The following is a 22,187-nucleotide window of genomic DNA, read 5'->3' on the forward strand; positions in this document are numbered from 1 at the left end:
GTGATTATCTTCAAAACAAAAAAACAAAAAAAAAGAAAAAAATTAAACCCAACCTCCCCCCCCCCAAAAAAAAAATCCCACCAAAGAAAATTAAGTCATTTTTAATGGTACATGAACTTGGATTTGATCTTATGTTGTGTTTTTTCTTTTTGAGAAAAAAAATTCCCCAAACTTGCTGTACAGAGATGGAGGATAAGCAAGTGGCAAACATTTTGAGAACTGCCTGTATCACTACACAGACAGACAGACACACACACACAACTAGAAGAAATCTGATATTTGTCTGGGCCCGGAGGTGGGGGTGGGGGTGGGGTGGGGGCGGGGCATCTCTGCGCCCTACAAGGGCGGTGCACGGGATGCGCCTCTGCACCCCGTCAGCTCTATTCATGCCCAAAGCGGGGTTTACACAATTTTAACGGGTGTAGGATTCCAAACTGAATGACAGTTAACTTGGCTTCCCATACGCCACACAAGAAACCAAAGTCACGCAATAAACAAGATACAAGAGTAAGAAGTTAAAGAACCAAATACCCAGTCGGTAAGTGCCTGGTAGGGGTCCGCTCTGGGTGCCTACTACGTCCCTGCAGTACAGGGGTCTCTAGTTTGTTCAGAGATCCGTCGGAAGAAGCCGTGTCTGGAGAATCTGACAGCGTTCCACAGAAGTCCCCCCCCCCTTTTTTAAATATTTTATTTATTTGTTCATGAGAGACACAGAGAGAGAGAGAGAGGCAGAGACGCAGAGGGAGAAGCAGGCTCCTCGCAGGGAGCCCGATGCGGGACTCGATCCCGCATCCCCAGGATCACGCACTGGGCTGAAGGCGGCGCTAAACCGCTGAGCCACCCAGGAATCCCCAAAGTCCTCCTTTTCAAAGGAGTTTTAATCCGTCTTTGGCCCTTCCAGACCTCTCCTGGTTCAGCGACTAGAAGTTCCCGGCTCCTCCGGGCAGCCTTGGCCTTGCCAATCGTCGGTTCCTGGTACCCAGAGCCTGTTCTGACCTCCGCGGGGTCCTTCTCGCGCACCGCCCTCGGGCCCCTCCGGGTTCCCCGCGCCCCGCCCCCTCCGGGTCCAGCCCCGCCCCCTCCGGGGTCCCCGCGCCCCGCCCCCTCCGGGTTCCCCGCGCCCCGCCCGCTCCGGGTCCAGCCCCGCCCCCCTGACGCGGACGCGCTGCGAGGCGGGGCTTGGCGCCCCGCAGGCAGGCGGAGGTCCGGCCCGGGAGCTGCGGCCCAGCGAGACCCCGGGGAGCCCCCGTCTCGCAGGCCCCGGAGGCCGGGTCGCGGGGAGCCAGGCGCGGGCCGCCGGCGGTTGCGCCGAGGGAGCCCCGAGGGGGAGCGCCATGAGGGCGGACTCGGGGCTTCGGCCGGAGGCCCACCCGGTGAGCGGTGAGGGGCGCTGCGGCCACGGGGCGTGGCGGAGGCGGGGGGTGCAGCCCGATCGCCTCCGCGGCTCCTGGGGCGGGGCCGCCGCCTAGGGCTGGGGCCGCCGAGGGCCGCCGAGGGCCGCCGAGAGCCCCGCTCGCCGTGCACGCGCGTCCGCCCCTCGGATGCTCACAGGATTGGACCGGAGCGGGCGATGCAAGTTCGTCCCGAGGCCGGGAGCCGAACCCCGGGAGCCAGGCGAGGACCCGGGCGTGCCGATGCCCGGGCCTGAGTGGCCACGTTGCTGTGACGACGCCTCTCTGCTTAGCCTTCCGGGCCCCTGGGTGCCCCGGGGCTGCCAGCTAGGCCTCTCCTGCGGACTCCTCCCGGAGGGCCTCTAGCCACCCAGGGAGGAGACCGCAGTTTCCTGGCGGAGACCATTGATCATGGTCTTTCCCCACCGCCCTCGAACAAATCCCTGCAACCACTCGGAAACCATGAGCAGAACCGTGGTTGTTGCCCCACGCCCGCTGGAGTCTCTCTTCCCGGGCATGTCAGCCCCCCACGCCCACGGCCCCCTTTCCGCAGGGCTGCACTGCAAAGGCCCGACCGGCCCCCGCCCCCCCCCCCCGCGTCCTGCAGGGAACCGGCTGAGTGTCCGCCAGGCCCGGGCGGCGCAGGCCGATGACGCACGGCGCCTGCGCGCGGCGGCCCGGGCGGGAGCCAGCCGGGGACAATAGCGAGCCGGCCGGGGGGCGGGGCGGGGCGGGGCGGGGCGGGAGCCGGCCGGGGGGCGGGGCGGGAGCGGGCTGCGAGCTCCCGGCTGCGAGCTCCCGGCGCGTGGCCGCGGGGAAGCCCGGCGTTGGACGCCATGGGAAAGAAGCAGGTGGTAAGCCAGCCTCGGTTCCGTTTGAGTCTCTGGGATTTTGTGTCCGGTGGAGCCCTCCGACTCTTGAGGAGCCGGAAGGTCGGCGGTGACACGTCATTTTCGCGGGAGTTTTGAAAACGTGCAAGCGTCGTGTGACCCGAAGCCTTGGGCAGGACGCGATCCGTAGCCGCCTGACGGTGGCTCTTTCCTGGACTATTGCTCTTTCCCGGTGGTGAGGTTCATCCCTGGATAGTGTTGAGACAGCCTGCTGTGTCCTGATCTCGTAGCATTTGTATTAATACGCTGACCGCATGGATCGCTAAATGGGACGGTCGTAGAACCAACTAAAAAAAAAAAGTGTCTAAAAATGTAAACCCTTTTGAATCAGTGTCCCCTGCAAGCAGCATGAGACACTTGCAACATTAAACTGATTTCGAGACATTGCTGATAGTATTTTATTTTGAAAGATTCCAGAATGCGTCTCAACTGTAATCTCTCTGAATGGCAAACACAACTTTTCTTACCATTTGTTAAGTTTTTTGTTTTTTTTTTAATTTATTTTTTAGGGACGCCCGGGTGGCTCAGCGGTTTAGCGCCGCCTTCAGCCCAGGGCGTGACCCTGGAGACCGGGGATCGAGTCCCACGTCGGGCTCCCTGCGTGGAGCCTGCTTCTCCCTCTGCCTGTGTCTCTGCCTCTCTCTGTGTCTCACAAATAAATAAATAAAATTTTTAAAAATGAATTTATTTTTATAAGGTTTTTTTTTTTTTTAATTCTCTCTGCCCCAAAATGCAGTCTCATACTGTATTCAGAGTGATTTTATCTTATTTTTTTTTTAAGTATGTTGCTATGTGGTTTAAAACCTCCCTTGGCTTCCCACTGAATTAAAATAAAACCTGGACACCTTTTTGTCTTTTTTTTTTTTAAGATTTTATTTATTCATGAGACACACAGAGAGGCAGAGACACAAGCAAAGGGAGAAGTAGGTTCCATGCAGGGGGCCCGAGGTGGGACTGGATCCCAGGCCTTCAGGATCAGGCCCTGGACTGAAGGCGGTGCTAAACCCCTGAGCCACCCGGACTGCCCCCTTTTTGTCTAAAAAGAGCCTAATTAATTAATCTGGCCCCTGCCTGTCTTGATAACTATGCTACAGCCCTACCCGGCTTGCTTCTTTTATCTGAAACCGTTTCTCCTAAAAGGCTTTGTATTTGCTCCCCTTTATCTCTTTTCTTCTTTCTTGTTCAGGTCTCAGCTCGGAAGTCTGAGAGACTTTCTGTAACTAAAATAGCACTCCACATTCTCCCTCATTTGTGTGTGTGTGATCTTCTAATACTTAACCACTAGAATGGAAGTTCCATAAAAGCAGGGATTTCTGTTTTGTTCTTTAGTGCATCTGTAGTACTTAGAACAGAGCCTGGCCTCTGGATAGAAAGGAGTATAGGAAGGAAGGAATTTTATATGAAATTTAGAAATGTTAGAACAATTTTAGAATTGCCCATCTGATTCTCAAGAGTACTTCCTCTGTTGCATTTGATAAACAAGGTTATCAAAAGATTTGAAGTACATGAAATGAAGATGTTCTGAGACTTTTACTTACAAGCGATTTTCTTTTTCTCCCCATAGCGTCCTCCACGAGCCCTTCCACCTGTGCCAAGGTAAACATAAGTTAGAGATTGTATCATTGAGTTTTAAAAATGCAAAATGAATAAAGTGAAAAAGTCAACTAGTTCCATTGCAAAATTATAATAATTCAGAGATGATCTCTTGAAAATTTTAGGAAAAGTCTTCCTAAAAGTTTAAAGGTTTAAAAATAATCCTTGAAAAAAAAATCCTTGAATCATTAGGATAACAGTTATAATTAAATGTTCTCTTTCCAAGCCGAACATTGGTAAGACAGTGATCCATTCTGAATCTCCATTGGTCCATTCTGAACGTCTTGTTTATCAGACTTTTGATCCTCTTTTGTTTGCTAGAATAGTTTCCTCAGAGTTTAAGCTGATTTTAATCAGTGACAAAATAAGAATTCTTAATCTGCTTAATCCACTTTACTAATAGACAGTAGGAAATATGTATATGTAAGTTCAGAAAATATTGGGGTTATTAGTGGATTTATTAGCTTTTTTACTTATAAAAATAAGCTAGTCTATGTACTAGCTGACTGTATGAAAGCTTATTTTTAATTTATAATGACTTAAGTCAGTTTTCAGCCTGACGATATATTTCTAATAGTTTCTTTTTTTTTTTTGTCTTTGTCCTAATTAAATTTGGTCGGTGTCATGTAAAGTGCTAATCAAGGTGAGTTAGTTCACTCTTAATGTAAAACTTTTAAAATTTGGAGTTTAAAAGTTAATTTGATTCTTAATGTTTTTCTTAAAGTTGAACCTGAGTGGTGTAATTTATAATATTGCAATATCCTTTTTTCAAAATAATCTCTTATGACTGCTATCTTTAAAATGAGGGTTGATATATAACACTAGCTGTATGATTGGTATTTGACCTTTCAAATATAAAAGCTCTCATTCTTTTTTTAAAAATATTTATTTATTTATTTATTTATTTATTTATTTATTTATTTATTCATGAGAGACACGCAGAGAGAGAAGCAGGTTCTATGCAGGGAGCCCCATGTGGTACTTGATCCTGCCCTGGGCCAAAGGCAGGCCCTCAACCACTAAAGCCACCCAGGCATCCCTAAAAGCTCTCATTCTTGAGTGAAGTCACCCAGAACATAATTATAGGCTAGTTTATAGTTGTATAATAAGGACTACATTTTCTTTTGTCTCATTCAATCAGGATAGACTGGGTTATGCTATACTAACTTCAGAATCTCTGACTTCTATAAGGTTATTTCTGGTTAATGCAAAGTACAGTGTGGCAACAATCCAGGGCAGTTGTCTTGTACCACTCTTTACTAATTATGTCATGATCCAGGCTACTTCCATTCTGTGCTTCTGCCATCTAAACATGCTTAAACAAAGAAAGAGAAAGCTGAGTTACTCACCGGCTCTTTCAATGTTTTGGCAGATCAGTTCTGCTCACAGTGAATGGTTCAGACTAGTCATAGGCCATATCTAAGTGCAAGGAATAAAGGGGATCACGTGTATATTTTGTGGGCCCTCTTTTCTAATATTAGAAATGTTGCAGTTTCTAATATTACTGACCAACAATGACTACTATCACCACACTATAGGCTTTCTTTGACTTTTTGTCAGTTTCTCACTCCCTCCTTAATTTATTTTATTTATTTATTTATTTTTGTTTTTTGAGTAGGCTTTGTGCCCAACATGGGGCTTGAACTTTGGGTCCTGAGATCAAGATCATGCTGTACTGAGTCAGCCAGGCACCTCTGAATTTGTCAATTTCTTGCCTTTTCCCCCCTAATTTGTAGAAGTTGGCTGGGCCTCGGGAAGAAAGGGAAAGGTCTTCCCTACTAAAAGTTCCTTTTGACTGTTCTTTGCATTGAATTTTAGGCAGCCTGTTCTATCGGGGTTTTTTTTGTTTTGTTTTGTTTTATAGATGATATTCCACTTAGTCGTCCAAAGAAGAAGAAACCTAAAACAAAAACCACCCTAGGTAAGAAGTTGTTCTTTTTGTGTAGATCACGAGTCTTTCCAGGACCTTAGGCATGACAGATATCACAGATCAGGGAGAGGCAAGGCCCCAGTGTCCCTAGTCGCTACTGTGTTGAGGAATAGAATCAAGGTCAGTTTAAAGTAATGAGATTCCTGGTGGTAGTGAGGAATAAGGCAGTGGGAAGCCTGAAGAGTGTCTAGAAGCATTCATGGAAGAAAGAATTGTGCCACTTAAACTCTTTGTTCTACAACATTCTTGGACTTTTTGAGGTCTTTTATCCTGATACAGCATAAATCGTCTTAAGCTATGATTGGTTTCAGACTCTTGAACAGGATTTAGAGACACAAGGTCCTTGGATCCCTCATTTCAGTCAGCAATTCACTTCATCAGAGCAAGGGTCTAAAGGCAAGGCCATATCATTCATGTATTAGAGGTTCTCTAATGAGAAGGTTCTGTGAGCTTTTTTTTGTCTTAGTTATTTATCCACTAATAATCCTGCATGTTCTGTCAGTAACTTAAACTCACCATGTTCAGAATTCATCATTACCTTCAACAATAAATCCGATTTTTACCTCTCACAGATTTCTGTTAATGGAATCCTCAACTCTCCTGGTCACATAGGCTTGAAACCTCAGTCAGCTCTAACTGGTCCTTCATTCTAATTGTTACCTCTTACAAGTCTTAAGATGTGAAAATATCTGGATCCGTATATAGTGATATATTAAAAAACTTTGAGTATTAATCTGATATATCAAGTACTGAATTTATTATACTTTATAATGTGATAATGTGATAAAAATGTGGGTTAAAGCCAATTCTTATAGGCAATTCTTAAAGGCAAAGATGAAACAAAGGACAGTTAATCATCACTTAGGAGCTATTCAAGTCCCTTTTTTTTTTTTTCATCTTTTTAAAACTCCGTAATCTCTGCTCAGATTATCCTGTTTTTTCCCACTCTGCTTTTCTGTAGGTAGTGCTTCTTTGGAAGGCTTTGTTCAGGCTTCCGTTCACGGGCCGTCTGAGGGCAGTGAGCCACCAAGTAAAGAATCCACAGAGCACCCAGAAGAAGCTCCTGTTCAAAGGAGACAGAAGAAGACGAGGCTACCTCTTGGTATGTGAAGAAACCAAGGTTAGGTTGTGATAGTAGCTTTGATTTGGGGGATATGATTAAAAACTCTGTTCCCATTTTTCCCCACCCATATCTCTTCTTTTTTTTTTTATTAAAGTTTTTACTATTAAAGTAACTCTAATAGTTTAAGTCAAGAACACTTTAGAGGGTCTCTTTTGGTCATATGTCCATATATTATGAGGGAAGGGATACAAACTCAGGATCAAAACAGAAAGTTCAGATCTTGGTGTGTAAAAGAATTTAGTATATGATAAAATAGACATTTCAGGTCAGTGAGGAAAGGATAGATTCAGTATTGACAGTAATACAATAAAAGAACAGTTATCATTTATTGAGTCTTACTTTGTCCCAGGCACTACTCACAAGGTAAACAAAATACTATCAAATTGGCAATGCTTTTTTCAGAATATAAAATTAAAAAGTGTTAGATAAAAAAGTGTTGATGAGAAAGGAATACATTCATATACTGCTGATAGGAGCATAAATTAGTATAGCCTGTCTGAACTTTTAGGAATAGAAGTGACTACAATAGCTACCATAATTAAGGATGTTAACTGCAACATTATTTATAAGAGTAGAAACTGATAATAATCAATAGCTAACAAAATGATACTGGCTAAATAAATCATGTTTTATCTATTTATTAGAAACTGAGCACCAGTTAAAAGGACTGTGAAGGTGAAATTAGTGACAAGGAAAACCATCAGTAATGTACTGTTGAGTCATCACCCACACATATAATAGAATATATCAAAGGATTTTATTTTTGTTTTAAAATATCCTGTTTTTTGTGAAATATGCTGTATTTCCCAAAGCTGGCATAACAAATTATCATAGAGTAACCTAAAACAACAGATATTTATTCTCTGACAGTTCTGGAGGACAGAAGTCTGAAATCAAGGTGTCCACAGGGCCAGGCTGCTTCTGAAGGCTCTAGGAAAGAATCCATCCATCTTTTAGCTTCTGGTAGTTGGCAATCCTTGGTGTTCTTTGGCTGTGGCAGTATAACTATTTTGTACCTTTGTCCTCGTACCTTTCCATGTGTTTCTGTGTCCATTTTTGCCTTTCTTTTTTAAAGATTTATTTCTTTATTTTAGAGAATGTGCAGGCAGTGGGGAAGGGGCAGAGGGAGAAAGAGAGAGAGTCTTAAGATGAAGTCTCAGACTTTGTCCTGAGCACAGAGATGGATGCAGGGCTCGATCTATTGACACGGAGGTCACAACCCGAGCCGAAACCAAGAGTCAGATGCTTAACTGACTGTGCCACTCATGCGCCTCCATATTTTGCTCTTCTTATAATGAATCATTGGATTTCAGTCCCATCCTAATCGAGTATAATCTTATTCTAAATTGACTAGCTGCAAATTCCAAATAAAGTTTCATTCAGAGGTACTAGGGGTTAGGAGTTGAACATATCTTTTAGGTGGGGACACAGTTCTACCCAGAAAACATGTATATTCATGCATACATAAAGTAAAAACAATGGAAGGATATAGCAAAGTGTTGACAATGTTAGGTTTTTGGGAAGGAGGATTTAACGATAATTTTTATTGTCTTTCTTCATTTATATTTTACTAATTTTTCATATATTGAGCATTATGACCTTTATAGTAATTAGAAGAAAGATAATGGGTTTTGTTAGAGTAAAATAAAGGGAAGGAATAAAGATTGGGAGATTGTTCTTTCCTAGTAACATTGATCACTGATAAATAATTATTTGATAAATAATTTATTACAAAATAATTTCCCTGACCATTACTTATTCTCTTAGAAAACAGTGGGTCCTGATTGGGTGAAAGAATTACAGGAAAAGAGGGCAGAAACTGGAAAAGTCTATAGTTTTTAGAGGCAAGTTGAAGTGGGATACTGCAGTATGTGGGCAGAAGAGTGGAAAAACAGAAATGATGCTCAGATAGTTTGATGATTTCTTTGTATGATCTGTTTCATTACTGGCAGCAAATATAGTTGAATTAAAACTACCATCTTAGTTAATTCAATTAGGGTATGAATTTGAAAATCTGGTTGGATACCAGTACCTAGTTTTACAACTTACGAAAAATGTATTTACAGAAATGAGTTGACCATTTTTAGAAAATTCAGAACCCAACTAAGTTCTGGGCCAGAGAGTACCTGTCACTGTCATTCCAGAATGCACCCACCTATGCATGTACAGCCTTCTGGATTTCTGAGTTTTTAGTTTTGTTTTATTTTTTGTTTTGTTCTGGATGAGTACAATAGACTGACTCTACTTCTATTGCATTTCTAGTTTGGGCTATAAACATTTTATTAAAATAGAATTCTAGGGGCTTTGAGGACATTCCAGGAAGCTGTTGTCCGTATTTTCAGATTGGAAGAGTAGCTAGCAGATGAGAAGGCTTTGTTGACTTACTTAAACTTAATACCCTGTGCTCGGGAGGGAGTTAACATAGCAGGCCTGGGACTGCTCTCATTAGGCCTGATTGCAAGGTAGCCTCTTCACTGGCCTCTGCAACTTAGCTGGTGAGTAGTTCCCTATGCTGATAATGGAACTTTCCCTAAGTTATAAGGGTGGTTTACTCCGTGATTGTGAATGTAATATGATTTATGCTGAACACCTGCTTTGTTTCTGGGAATCTGGAATTTTGGTATGTGCTAGGCAGAGGGTGTCTATGTGATCAGGTGCCAATAAAAGCCTTGGGTGCCAAGTTTGTAATGAGCTTCCTTGGTAGAGGAAGTGTCACACATGTCAGCTTGTTGCTGGAGGAGTTAGTGCATCCTGTGTGACTCCATTGATAGAAGAACTTGGAAGCTTATACCTAGTTTCCTTTGGACTTTGCTCTGTGTGTTTTTTCCTTTTGCTGATTTTGCTTTATGTCATTTCAGTCTAATAAGTTGTAAGTGAATATAAGGACTTGTGAGTGTAATGACTTCTGAGTCCCATGAGTCCTTTGGGTGAATCACTGAAACACAGGTAATCTGTGGGCTCCCACAAAACTCTGGATGTTGGATTACTTGAATTTTTCCATATTTTTTGGCATTGTAATTTGAAATATTTTAGTGTTGAAGGATATAAAATTATAAAAATTAAAAATTAGTAAAATGATGAAAAAATTTTGGCCTGATTAAAAATTTTAAAGTAATCTCATAAGTTTTAAGTATTACTTTTCTTTTTACATTATAGTAATTTGAAAATTTAATCTCTATTTTCAGAATTGGAGACTTCTTTAACCCAAAAGAAAACATCTGGCTCATCTTTATTACGGAATGAAAATGGCATTGATGTGGAGCCAGCTGAGGAGGCAGTTATTCAAAAACCTCGAAGAAAGACAAAGTAAGATTTTATTTGTCCTTCTAAATATTCTTTAAGGACACTGTGCTACTTAATTCAGAGCTTTCAAAGGTACCTTTTGATTAAGTCTTATTAAACACTCAAGTAGGATTACAAAAATATCATTTAAACCAACTAATGATAAATTTGAAAAGAGTAAACAATTGAAGAAGTAAAATGCTAAAATTAAAGATCTTAGGAGCTAAAAAAAAAAAAGATCTTAGGAGCTGTCTCTAAAAAAAGAGGAACATCCATAGAAGATATTATATAAGTGGCAAAAAGTAAATACTAAAGATACTGAAATTTGAAGGTAATATTAATAGTCTAATAGGTAGACTATTGTGATGTATTTTCTCATGTTGATAGAATTCAGATTATGATTATTTCAGCAATAAATAAAAATATATATTTTAGTATAGGAAATTAAGTCTTGGATAAAATAGTATACTTTAAAGAAGTACACTGGAAGTTATATGACGCTATTGTTTGTATTTGGAAATGACCCTACAAATAGTGATCAATATTTATATAAAATCCTATCGTTTTAAGTGTGGAAAGAACCTTACAGATGTAGTTCAGTCACTTCATTTTCCAGATGAGAAAACTGAGGCCCACAGAAATGTATGTGATTTGCTGCATATTAACAGTTAAGAACAGACCCAGTTAAGTAAAAATGAAATTTCTCAACTCCAAGTCCAAGGCTCTTTTATAGGTACCTCCTTTATGTGGGTCTGTAAATATATAATACTAATCTGTTTTTCTTACATCCTTCCTGAGTACAGGAAAACCCAGCCAGCAGAATTACAATATACCAATGAACTAGGAGTAGAAGATGAGGACATAATTACTGATGAGCAAAGTGGTCCAGAACAACAGTCTATATTCACTGCACCCACTGGCATTAGCCAGCCTGTAGGCAAAGTGTTTGTGGAAAAAACCCGTAAGTAGTTCCTTGTTTTGGAACATAAGATTTTTAGGATTTACACAAGGCTATAACTTTGACTTAGGAATCAAATTTCTGGAGATCTGAATTAAGGCAATAAAACTATGGACAAAAGTTTATACACAAAACTAATTATCATGTTATTCTTGAGAATGAAAAATTGGAAACAACATAAGTATAAAATAGAAGGGGTATGATTTCAGTTAGTTATGGTGTATCTATATAATAAAATCTGCACCATTAAAAATAATGTTTAGGGAGAATATTCATTTCATGGAAAGATTTAATGAAAAATAGATACACACCTAACTATAGAGAAATGTATAAGACAAAAGACTAGAAGGAAATATGCCAAAATATTAATGCTGGTTCTTTTTGGGTTACGGGACTATGAGTTCTTTAGAAAATTTCCCCCCACTCCCTTCACCCATTCCTTTATTCTTGTACTTTACCAGTTTTCCAGTATGGGTAGTGGTGAGTGGCATTGGTCGTGGGGCAGCTAATGATATATTTTATAATTAAAAATAAATGAGAGAAGATACATGATGGTATTACCATATTAAATAAGAAATACAACCTTGTAGCTTCAGATTCTTTTGGAAGTAGTCTTGACATTGTATAATGTGCATAGAGTACAAAACTGCATTTACAGTATTTAAGAAAAACATACAGAAAGCATGATTGTGATCATATATATCCCATGGATATGCTATGAGTATGCACGTAAAGAACTTAAATGAACCATAACATTAGTTCTAAAAATTTACAATTTAGATTTTATGTACATCCATTTTAGAATTTCTATTCTGTAAGATGTCATCTAAGGGATCTTGAAGTTCTTGGCCAGTGAGAAACTTGTGATCCCGGGAACCTAACTTCATCAGGGTCTAACGGTTGGTGAGGAATTGAGACTTGAATGGAGATTTCATGGCTTCTAGTCAAGTGCTTTTATTAGTATACTGTGTTGCTATTTAATTTCTGTTTTTAAGCGATATCACTGAATCCTCATTTTTAAGCAATACCGATTTTTTAATCTGTTTTTAAAACAGTGTATTCAATCCTCATTTTTACTCTTGTTTTCCTTAGCACAGAAACTTCCCCACTAGAGTAATTGACCATAAAAGACACTCGTCTGCCCAGAGTTGTCTTTTCTTAGGGAAAATTAGGTATTGCACCTCAGCCTTTCATCCTCCAAAATACTTGACAGCCCAATTTGGCAAATGTGATTGAAATAGGACCCTTCCTGCTTCCTGAGATCCATTTGTAGATTGGTAGATCTGCAAGAAGGAGCCTCGTGAACAGTAAAAGGATAAAGCGCTGTGCACATGGTGTTGAGGTGCTGACACTTGAACTGATACTTGTCACAGGAATCCTAAAGTTTATGAAACAACCCCTTTCTTCTCTGTCATCACCAAAGGCCATGCTGCACACACTGGCATCTTTTCCTAAGAAATTCAAAGTGCTTTCAAACATTGACTTAGCTTTATAGTGTTGTCATTTAAACTTTAATAAACTTCTAAAGTCTCAAAATTAGAATTTTGTAGATTATGTCACATTAAAGGTTTTTAGACTTTGTCCTGAGTGAGAAGTTCCTTATTGTATTTCATGAAATATAATTGATTTCTAAAACTGTTACTTTAACATCTGTTTTGGGATGAGAGGAAAGCATACGGGCTTTATTTTCTCTAAAGAAAAAAAGATAGTGTATTTAAGCAACCCAAAGAAAAGAGCCTTCTCAAACAAGGACTGGGTCAGGGAGAATTTTTAGATAGGAAAAAAGCAAAATCTCAGTCCCAGGGTTCGAACAGTGTGAAATAAGATAAAAAGACAACCAGGGTTCTTTGTTACTAGTTGTTAATAATTGTGTAATGTGTACTTAGGGCGATTCCAGGCTGCTGATCGTTCAGAGTTGATAAAGACCACAGAAAATATCGAGGTGTCAATGGACATGAAGCTTTCCTGGACAACCAGAGATGTTGCACTCTCAGTGAACCGGGCTTTCAGGTGGCTGCTTCTGCGGGACTTTTCTTAAATGTTGCATGATTTTTTTTAAAAGTATTGATTGCTCAATATTGTTAACAAAATTGACAACTTAAAATAGTCAATAGGTATATTTTTTAAAACTCAATTTAATTGGAGTTAAATCATCTGCCTATCTGTAATAAAAAGAAAAGGCTTGTTTTTACTTTTTTGAAATGGTGAGTTTTACTCTTTCACGTGAAGAGATTTAAAAACTATTTTAGCTTTTTACTTTAGTAATACATGTGTAATAATTAAACCCTTTTCCATTCAGAATGATTGGTCTCTTTTCTCATGGCTTCTTGGCTGGCTGTGCTGTGTGGAACATTGTTTTCATATATGTGCTAGCAGGAGATCAGCTTTCTGACTTCTCAAACCTTCTGCAGCAGTACAAGTCTTTGGCATATCCATTTCAGAGTCTTCTCTACTTGCTTTTAGCTCTAAGTACTATTTCAACTTTTGACAGGTAAGACTATTATGACTATACATCGCTTTCACCTTTCTTCAGGTGGAAATGTTGAGCAAAATATGACCCTGACTATGATAGTTTTCAAACTAGAATTATAATATATTAATATTATTTTGGCTTTTATTTTAAAGGCTGTTTCTGTTTTGGGGGAGGGGATGGGAATACTCTCAGTGAAAGCATCCTCAAAATCTAAACCCATTCCAGCATCAACTCTAGGTCTAAAATTTCATCCAAATATAATCGACAAATACAGCCCCAAATATCATCTTCTAAGTCATCTGAATCAGGTATAGGTGATTTGGGTATTGTATGAGTTTCCTAGGGTTGCTATAATAAAGTACAGTTGACCCTTGAACATCACAGGGTTTGGGTGTGCCGACCTCCTGCAAGGCAAAAATTCGTGTATAATTTTTTATTCCCTCAGAACTTCTAGCCTACTGTTGACCAGAAGCCTTACTGATAACAGATAGCCCATTACCACAAGTTTTGTATATGTATTCTATATTTAGTATTATATACTAAAAAGGTAAGCTAAGGGGTGCCTGGGTGGCTCAGTTGGTTGAGCGGCTAGCTCTTGATTTCAGCTTGGGTCATGATCTCAGGGTCATGGGATCAAGCCCTAAGGCTCCATGCTCAGTGGGGAATCAACTTGAGGATTCTCTCTTTCTCCCTCTCCCCCACCCCCTCAGTTGTTGCGTGTGCATGCATGTGCTCTCTCTCTCTAAAATAAATGTAAAAAAATTATAAAAAATAAACTAGAAAAAACAAGTTATTAAGAAAGTCATAAGAGAAAATACATTACATAGTACATAGAAAATACTGTACATAGTACAGTACTGTACTATAGTTCCTGAAATAAATCTTCATATTGATGGACCTACGCAGTTCAAACCTTTGTAGCTCAAGGGTCAACTGTACTACAGACTGGGTGGCTTAAAGCAACAGGAATTTATTCTTTCTCAGTCTGGAAATGAAGGTGTTGGCCAGGTTGGTTCCTTTCTGGAGGGCTGGTGGCTGGTGGGAAAGTCTCTTACACACCTTTCCTTAGTTTTCAGTGGTTACTGGCATTCCTTGGAGTTCTTTGGCTTGTAGATGCATCACTCCAACCTCTGTCTCTCTGCCATATGGTGATTTTCCCCGTGATCTCTTTTCTTATAAGGCTACCAGTTGTACTGAATTAGGGGCCCTTTAAATGACCTCGTCTTAACTTGAAAACAGCTGTAAAGACCCTCCTTCCAAATAAGGTCATGTCCACAGGTGCCAGGGGTTAGAAGTTCACCAGGTCTTTAAGAACACAATTGAACCCATTAAGAAAAATAGCAACTTACAGCTTGATGAAATGGGTAATAGGGGTAGAATATAAAGAAATTTTGCAGATCAAGTTTAATTTGTTTCTTCAGTGTCTTAACTCCAAAGGAATGTTGACTAAATATTAATCTAGTTGAATGTTTTATGTGGCTTTTGTAAATAAGGTATTTTTTCATATGTATCTAGTGTTAACTGTAGCTACTTAAAGCTTAAAAATAGACAATGTATGTGGTAGCATTAGAATAGAGAATGAAAGAACTGTAATTAAGAAAGTGCAGTTTTGTAAGAAGTTTACCAGTGCACTGTGACAAGAAGCTTTTGTATTTTCTAGAATTGATTTTGCTAAAACATCAGTAGCAATCCGAAATTTTCTTGCCCTGGATCCAACAGCTTTAGCCTCTTTCTGTGAGTAAATATTTTCATTTGATAATTGTATAATACTTGAATTACACTGTAATTTGAACCAGGAAAAGTTTAAATTTACTTTTAGAAAGATTTTATATTACTACTTATAGACATTACTTATAGATGTTTAGTGGAATTTGTAATAAAAAAAGATAGGTATAGTTTTAATAGGATTATTTTTCAATAGAGTTGATCTAAATAACTGTTAAAAGTTGAATTTATTCTATATTTCGACATGTTTTGGTTTTTTGTTTTCTACTTGATATCAAACAGATTGAGCTGGCATAGCATTTCAACAGATACTATTTTGTATCTTTTTGATAATTTGGGATACATTTTGTTCTAAGTCATGAGACTATTAATAAAACTAGTTTTAAGACCTTGAGTAAGTCATTTATAATTTCTTAAAAAATCTTCTAGGTTCTTGTAATTTCTAATGATGAAATAGTGAGCATCTCAAAATACCCTTCTGAGTCTAGGTTCTTTAAAAATAAAATAAGGCTAGCCAGCCTATGGAAATTGATCAAATGAATTTGTTTTCTGTCATTATCCCTCAAAGTATAGGTTATTTTTGACCTTACAGTAATCTATAAATTCAAAATAAACTGGGTTGTTAAAAATACATTATTAGTAATTTCATTTGTCTTTTTCTTAGTGTACTTTACTGCTCTTGTATTGTCTCTGAGTCAGCAAATGACAAGTGACAGGATCCACCTTTACACACCCTCCTCTGTTAATGGTAGCCTCTGGTAAGATGCACAATAGCATTGGCAATTGATGGGAATAACAGCAGCAGTGGTAGTAAGGGTACTACTCTTATCCTTCACTCTTTTATATGTTTTCATCTATAAATAATAATGAAGGCCCTGTTTTTTGTTTCCAAAATTATGGCAAGAAAAAGTACTCAATTGCATTGGTTAGTGGATAATTATTGTTGTTTATACTTGCATTTTTAATGAAATGTATTCTTTTTATAAATCTGTCTTAGGTCTAGTAATTTACAATTTTAAGGTCGCTCATGTACAATGAAATAGAGAAGCCCTGTACCCTCACTCCGTTAAGGAGGTCTAATACCCCAAAGTAGTGCTGGGATGGAGTCAGATAACCAAGCAGTGCTAGAAAGAGAGCAGTTTAGAGAGAGCCAGTCTCCACAGATCAATGGCTAGTCATGAAGCTCACAGGCAGGTTGAGTGTCCAATTCACAAAACTCACAGGGGCGGTCTTTTTTGAGAGTGTCTGGGGCATGAGTAGCATCACAGTAGTTAGAAAGGGAAACTTAAAAAATTGCTTGGCAATACTAAATTTTCATTTATATCAATGTATAAAGCAGATTTGAGTTCAGTAACTTAACCTTTGTTCCCATGGGTGTGTGTGTGTGTGTGTGTGTGTGTGTGTGTGTGTGTGTATTATATAGTATATATTTCATGCTTGTTATTTCTCTAGGTGAGGACTGCTATTTTTTTTAAAGTTCACTAAATAGATATATTTGGATATGTGAAACCAATGGAGACATTTCTAATAAGTATTTCTATACCTTTAGGGCAGCAGGTGTTGAGGAACAGATTCTTCAGCCCTGGATTGTGGTGAATCTCGTGGTGGCCCTTCTGGTTGGACTATCTTGGCTTTTTTTATCTTATAGGCCAGGCATGGATCTTAGTGAAGGTATTAAAGAAAAAAATAGGTGGGGTGCTTGGGTGGCTCAGTCGGCTGAACTTTTGATTTCAGCTTGGGTCATGATCTTAGTGGTCCAGTCATGATCTTGGAGTTGTGGGATCAGCCTGAGCTCAGTAAGTAGGGATCTGCTTGTCTCTCTGCACTTCCTTCCCCCTACCTTGTGTGCATATGTGCACACTGTCTCTTTCTCTCAAAACTTTAAAAAAAATAAAGAATAAAGAAAAAATGGTATAAGAATATGAAATTTGTTGATTTTATAAATCTTTTAATGGATATAGCTTATGAAATTCTGATACCATAAGATGCATTTAAAATAATATAATAGGAGTGACAATAAAGTGGTGAAACAATGCCAAGAGAAGCAGAGACCATGTCTAGGAAAGCTGGGGCCTCAAAGTACCTATAGAAAGTCTCCTATGGCCTGTGTGCATATTTATGTTTAAGAGGTATTTATTTTCTGAATTCTTCAAGTATTTTATAGTCTTTGCTCTTCATTTCTTCTAATCTCCTTCTGATCAAAATAGCTCTTAATTTGAAATAAATCATGCTTCCTCTATGTAGTATTTGTCAGACACATATTCATTCTTATTTCCTCCTTTACCTGGCACAGATTCTTCACCCTTCATTGTCTAATGAAGTGTTTAGTAATCCTAGCTCTAGTGTGCCCAGTGTAAAGTGAGATTTACTAATCTCTAGTCCCTAGACCAGACTCCTTTTGGAACACCTGGAGAAGAGGAATCATACTAGCAAACTGGTAGTCCTTGAGCACACTGCTTTAGAACTGCTAGGATTTGTAGTGTAACATATTTCTTGGCAGACATTCCACACTTTCACCCTTGAATCTCTTTGATATTTTCTAGACTTTGGTTATGATTTTATTCTTGATTGGATAAATATCCTGAGCCTTTCAGTGCAATTTGATAACTAATGACAATCCCAGAAGTCTTAGACTTGAGAATCACCCCAGTATTTCCATTTGTAAAAACTAAGACAAAAGTTGTAATCTGGTGCAATTTTATTCATGAATGTACCCTTTTGCATCGTAATCCTCATGTTCCTTCACATGAGAATTGAAAGAATATTCTGTTGCTTTATTCCTTTGGTATATTTTTAAAGTATTTTTAAAAGTTGTCTTAGGCTCTACATATTTTGCAGTTTTTTTGTTTCCACTCAGCATAGTTTTTAGTCATTCAAGGAATTTTTCATCTAATATTTATATCAGAGGACTTTATTAAATTCCCAAGGTCTTCTTTTTCTACATTTATTGGTATTTTGACAAATTACACATCTATGCTAAGTAATAGTTTAAATGTAGCAATGTCAACTAATAACATTCTACACTGTGTTTGGGATTGAAGCTGGATCCAGCTGGCTTGTGCAGTATTCAGCCTAAATCACAAAGTGTGTATTACTTAATATTTCAGAATCTTGCTCTCTCTCAGGGCCATGTGACTGTCTCTTAGGGTCATATGACATTTTATTTCTATGTGGATAAAAAGAGTAAATATGAAATGAAGATGAGAACTTTGTTTATTGGGTTGTTATGGTAACTAAATGGTATAACACATTTAAGATCAGGTTAGTTCTGAGAGCTTGCTCTTCATCTGTGGCTCCATTGAGGATTACGACAGTTACCATAGAATTAGACCTTTCAGCTGTTTAATGATCCTGGGTTGTCTGACCTACATTTTCTGGTGTGAGAGTTACTGTAGTGTCTCCATTACATATGTCTTATTTTTCAGTGGTTTGCAATACATTTAAAACTTGAACATTTTAAAATGCAAAACTTGTACATTTGTCAGTCACCTTTTAAATCAGATTTCATTATCAAGAATTGTTATTTGTACATGAAGACTTTGTATTAAATATATTAAAGTTGTCAGTATGTTGAGTGAGTCTTTAAAACTAAGCCGTAAAATTCTTTTTGGAGTACCTGGAAACCAGTCTGAGTATGATCTGTTCATTTTCTCTCTCAGAGTTGATGTTCTGCTCAGATGTGGAAGGATATCCTGACCAAGCTAAAGGACTCAAAGTGTCTTCATAATGCCAGCTAGTCTTCAGTGTAGTACTGGCCTAGTATTTTTCCTATTCTTGTTTTTAAATGCATTTTTTAAGACATGTACAGGTGTATTTGAAATTGATTTTTTGATTGTATGGTACTGAAAATTTTCTCAAGATTATGAAAAATGTTAAAACTTGTATCTGCAATTCATACCCAAATGTTAATCTGTCTAGCATTGTCATCTTAAAGACAAAGGAGGTAATGAGCTAGAAACCAGCAGGTGAAAGTGTTTATTTCCTGTTCTCTCAAATGAGTTGCATTTATAATCATTATTGTAAAAAGCTGTATTATAGAAAAAGCCAGGGCAGCCCCGGTGGCGCAGCAGTTTGGCGCCGCCTGCAGTCCAGGGTGTGATCCTGGAGACCGGGGATCAAGTCCCACGTTGGGCTCCCAGCATGGAGCCTGCTTCTCCCTCTGCCTGTGTCTCTGCCTCTCTCTCACTCTGTGTTAAATAAATAAATCTTTAAAAAAAAAAAAAAGCCATTACTTAGTGTTACAAAATATGTATCAGGTTTAACCATAAAAAGTAGGGAATAGGAAAGAAAGGGACAAAAGACCTTTATTTTTAATTCTCCTTACTGAATAAATTAAAATATGAAATTTGTCTTTTTTCAAACTGGCTTGGTGGTTGTGGTTATGTATCATGTAAGAAGTATAATGTAATTTAACTTGAAAGATGATTTACTTCATGACTAATAAAAAGAAAATGTACCTTTTCTGTTTGAAAAGTTTCATATTGGGACTATACCAAAATAAAAAGCTTTTGCATAGCAAAGGAAACCATCAACAAAATGAAAGGCAACTTACTAAATGGGAAAAGATATTTGCAAATATTTGATATACTTGGTAAGATGTTAATATCCAAAATATGTAAAGAACTGGAGGGGCGGGGCAAAAGGGTGGAGGAGTAGGGTCCCTAAATCCCCTGTCCCACCAGCTTACCTAGATAACTTTCAAATCATCCTGAAAACCTATGAATTTGGCCCGAGATTTAAAGAGAGAACAGCTGAAACGCTACAGAGAGAAGAGTTCGTGCTTCTAACAAGGTAGGAAGATGGAAAATTAAAAAGAATCCAGTGGGGGAGGGGCCCCTGCGAGGAGCCAGGCTAAGGGGGGCAGCAAGAGCCTCCAGGACAGGAAAGCCCAGCCCCAGAGAAGCAGGAACTTTAACAATCTTCCTGGATGGAAAGGTGCTTTCAGGGAACTCGAGCAGGATCCCAGGAGGGGCAGTGGAGCCCCCAGGTTCCCGCGGTCACTAACAGAGGAGGTGCGCCCAGGGGAGAGTGCGCCACACCCGCAGGCCCAGCTCTCCAAAGGGCTGGAGCGCGGGCCGGCGGGGCCTCGGGAGCAGCTCAGGCGGCAGCTCGGCGAGGGGGGCGCTGCGCGGCCCCCGGAGCTCGATTCCAGAAGCGCAGGCCCCGGAGCCCAGGGCACCGGGGGACACAGCCCAGGATCCTGCGCTCCCCCGGGGCAGGCGGAGGCCGGGAGGACACAGGACAGTGGGGACGCTCCCGCTGCCAGGCGCCCCCAAGCTGTGCAGAGCAGCACCCCCTGCACCCGGAGCATCCAGGCCCCTGCGGACTGGGAGCTGCGGGAGTTACTGGGGGAGCTGACTTCAGGGCTTGGACCACCGCCAGTGGTGGTGTTTCTCCTGGTGTCATCGTGTGCCTGGGACGGAGCCGGGTCGCCATGGAACAGGGGCCTCATGGGGTCAACAGCTCCCACTGAGGTAGGTAGGGGGGCACCGAGCAGGTAGGGGGGCACAGCTTCCCCAGGTGCACACACCTGAGAGCACAGCAGGCCCCTCCCCCAGAAGACCTGCTGGAGGGACAGGGGAAGAGCAAGTTCTTGACCGAGCAGCGCTGGAAAGGTCCAGGAGAAGTAGAGGGATTTACAGTATAGTATTTATAGTATAGTTAACCAAAGGGTAACCCCTGTTTTTTTGTTTGTTTTCATTTTTTGTTTTTTTGTTGTTGTTTTGTTTTTTACTTTTTTCTTCCTTTTTTCAGTTCAACTTGTTTTTAGCCACTCTGCACTGAGCAAAATGACTAGAAAGAAGAACTCACCACAAAAGAAAGAATCAGAAACAGTACTCTCTGCCACAGAGTTACAGAATTTGGATTACAATTCGATGTCAGAAAGCCAATTCAGAAGCACAATTATAAAACTACTGGTGGCTCTGGAAAAAAGCATAAAGGATTCAAGAGACTTCATGACTGCAGAATTTAGATCTAATCAAGCCAAAATTAAAAATCAATTAAATGAGATTCAATCCAAACTGGAGGTCCTAACAACGAGGGTTAATGAGGTAGAAAAACAAGTGAGTGACATAGAAGACAAGTTGATGGCAAGGAAGGAAGCTGAGGAAAAAAGAGAAAAACAAAAGATCATGAGGAAAGGTTAAAGGAAATAAATGACAGCCTCAGAAAAATCTACATTTAATTGGGGTTCCAGAGGGCGCTGAAAGGGACAGAGGACCAGAAAGTGTATTTGAACAAATCATAGCTGAGAATTTTCCTAACTTGGGGAGGGAAACAGGCATTCATATCAAAGAGATAGAGAGACACCCCCCTAAAATCAATAAAAACTGTTCCAACACCCCGACATTTAATAGTGAAACTTGCAAATTCCTAAGATAAAGAGAAGATCCTTAAAGCAGCAAGAGACAAGAGATCCCTAACTTATATGGGGAGAAGTATGAGGTTAACAACAGACCTCTCCACAGAGACCTGGCAGGCCAGAAAGGGCTGGCAGGATATATTCAGGGTCCTAAATGAGAAGAACATGCAGCCAAGAATACTCTATCCAGCAAGGCTCTCATTCAGAATAGAAAGAGACATAAAGAGATTCCAAGATAGGCAGAAACTGAAAGAATATGTGACCACCAAACCAGTTCTGCAAGAAATATTAAGGGGGACTCTGTAAAAGAAAGAGGAAGCCCAAAGAAACAATCCACAAAAACAGGGACTGAATAGGTATTATGATGATACTAAATTCATATCTTTCAATAGTAACTCTGAACATGAGTAGGCTTAATGATCCCATCAAAAAGCGCAGGGTTTCAGAATGGATAAAAA

The 22,187-nt window shown here is 40.0% G+C and overlaps 1 protein-coding gene across 2 annotated transcripts; it reads left to right on the forward strand.

Moving 5' to 3' along the window:
* The first annotated feature begins 1,194 nt into the window (after positions 1-1,194).
* On the forward strand, positions 1,195-19,826 carry TMEM237 (transmembrane protein 237). Of its 2 annotated transcripts, none has more exons than XM_072813410.1 (13): positions 1,195-1,373; positions 3,846-3,877; positions 4,507-4,517; positions 5,739-5,795; positions 6,766-6,906; positions 10,113-10,233; positions 11,013-11,170; positions 13,054-13,177; positions 13,467-13,658; positions 15,301-15,374; positions 16,030-16,123; positions 16,915-17,036; positions 19,025-19,826. In XM_072813410.1, the coding sequence occupies exons 1-13, from the start codon at positions 1,335-1,337 to the stop codon at positions 19,090-19,092; spliced, it is 1,233 nt and encodes a 410-aa protein (XP_072669511.1). In that variant the 5' UTR covers positions 1,195-1,334; the 3' UTR covers positions 19,093-19,826. The 2 variants fall into 2 exon arrangements, with proteins under 2 accessions (XP_072669511.1, XP_072669512.1); XM_072813411.1 differs by lacking the exon at positions 1,195-1,373 and adding an exon at positions 2,213-2,245.
* Positions 19,827-22,187: the final 2,361 nt, after the last annotated feature.

This window comes from Canis lupus, chromosome 36, assembly GCF_048164855.1.
Source record: "Canis lupus baileyi chromosome 36, mCanLup2.hap1, whole genome shotgun sequence".
NCBI classification, from domain to species: domain Eukaryota; kingdom Metazoa; phylum Chordata; class Mammalia; order Carnivora; family Canidae; genus Canis; species Canis lupus.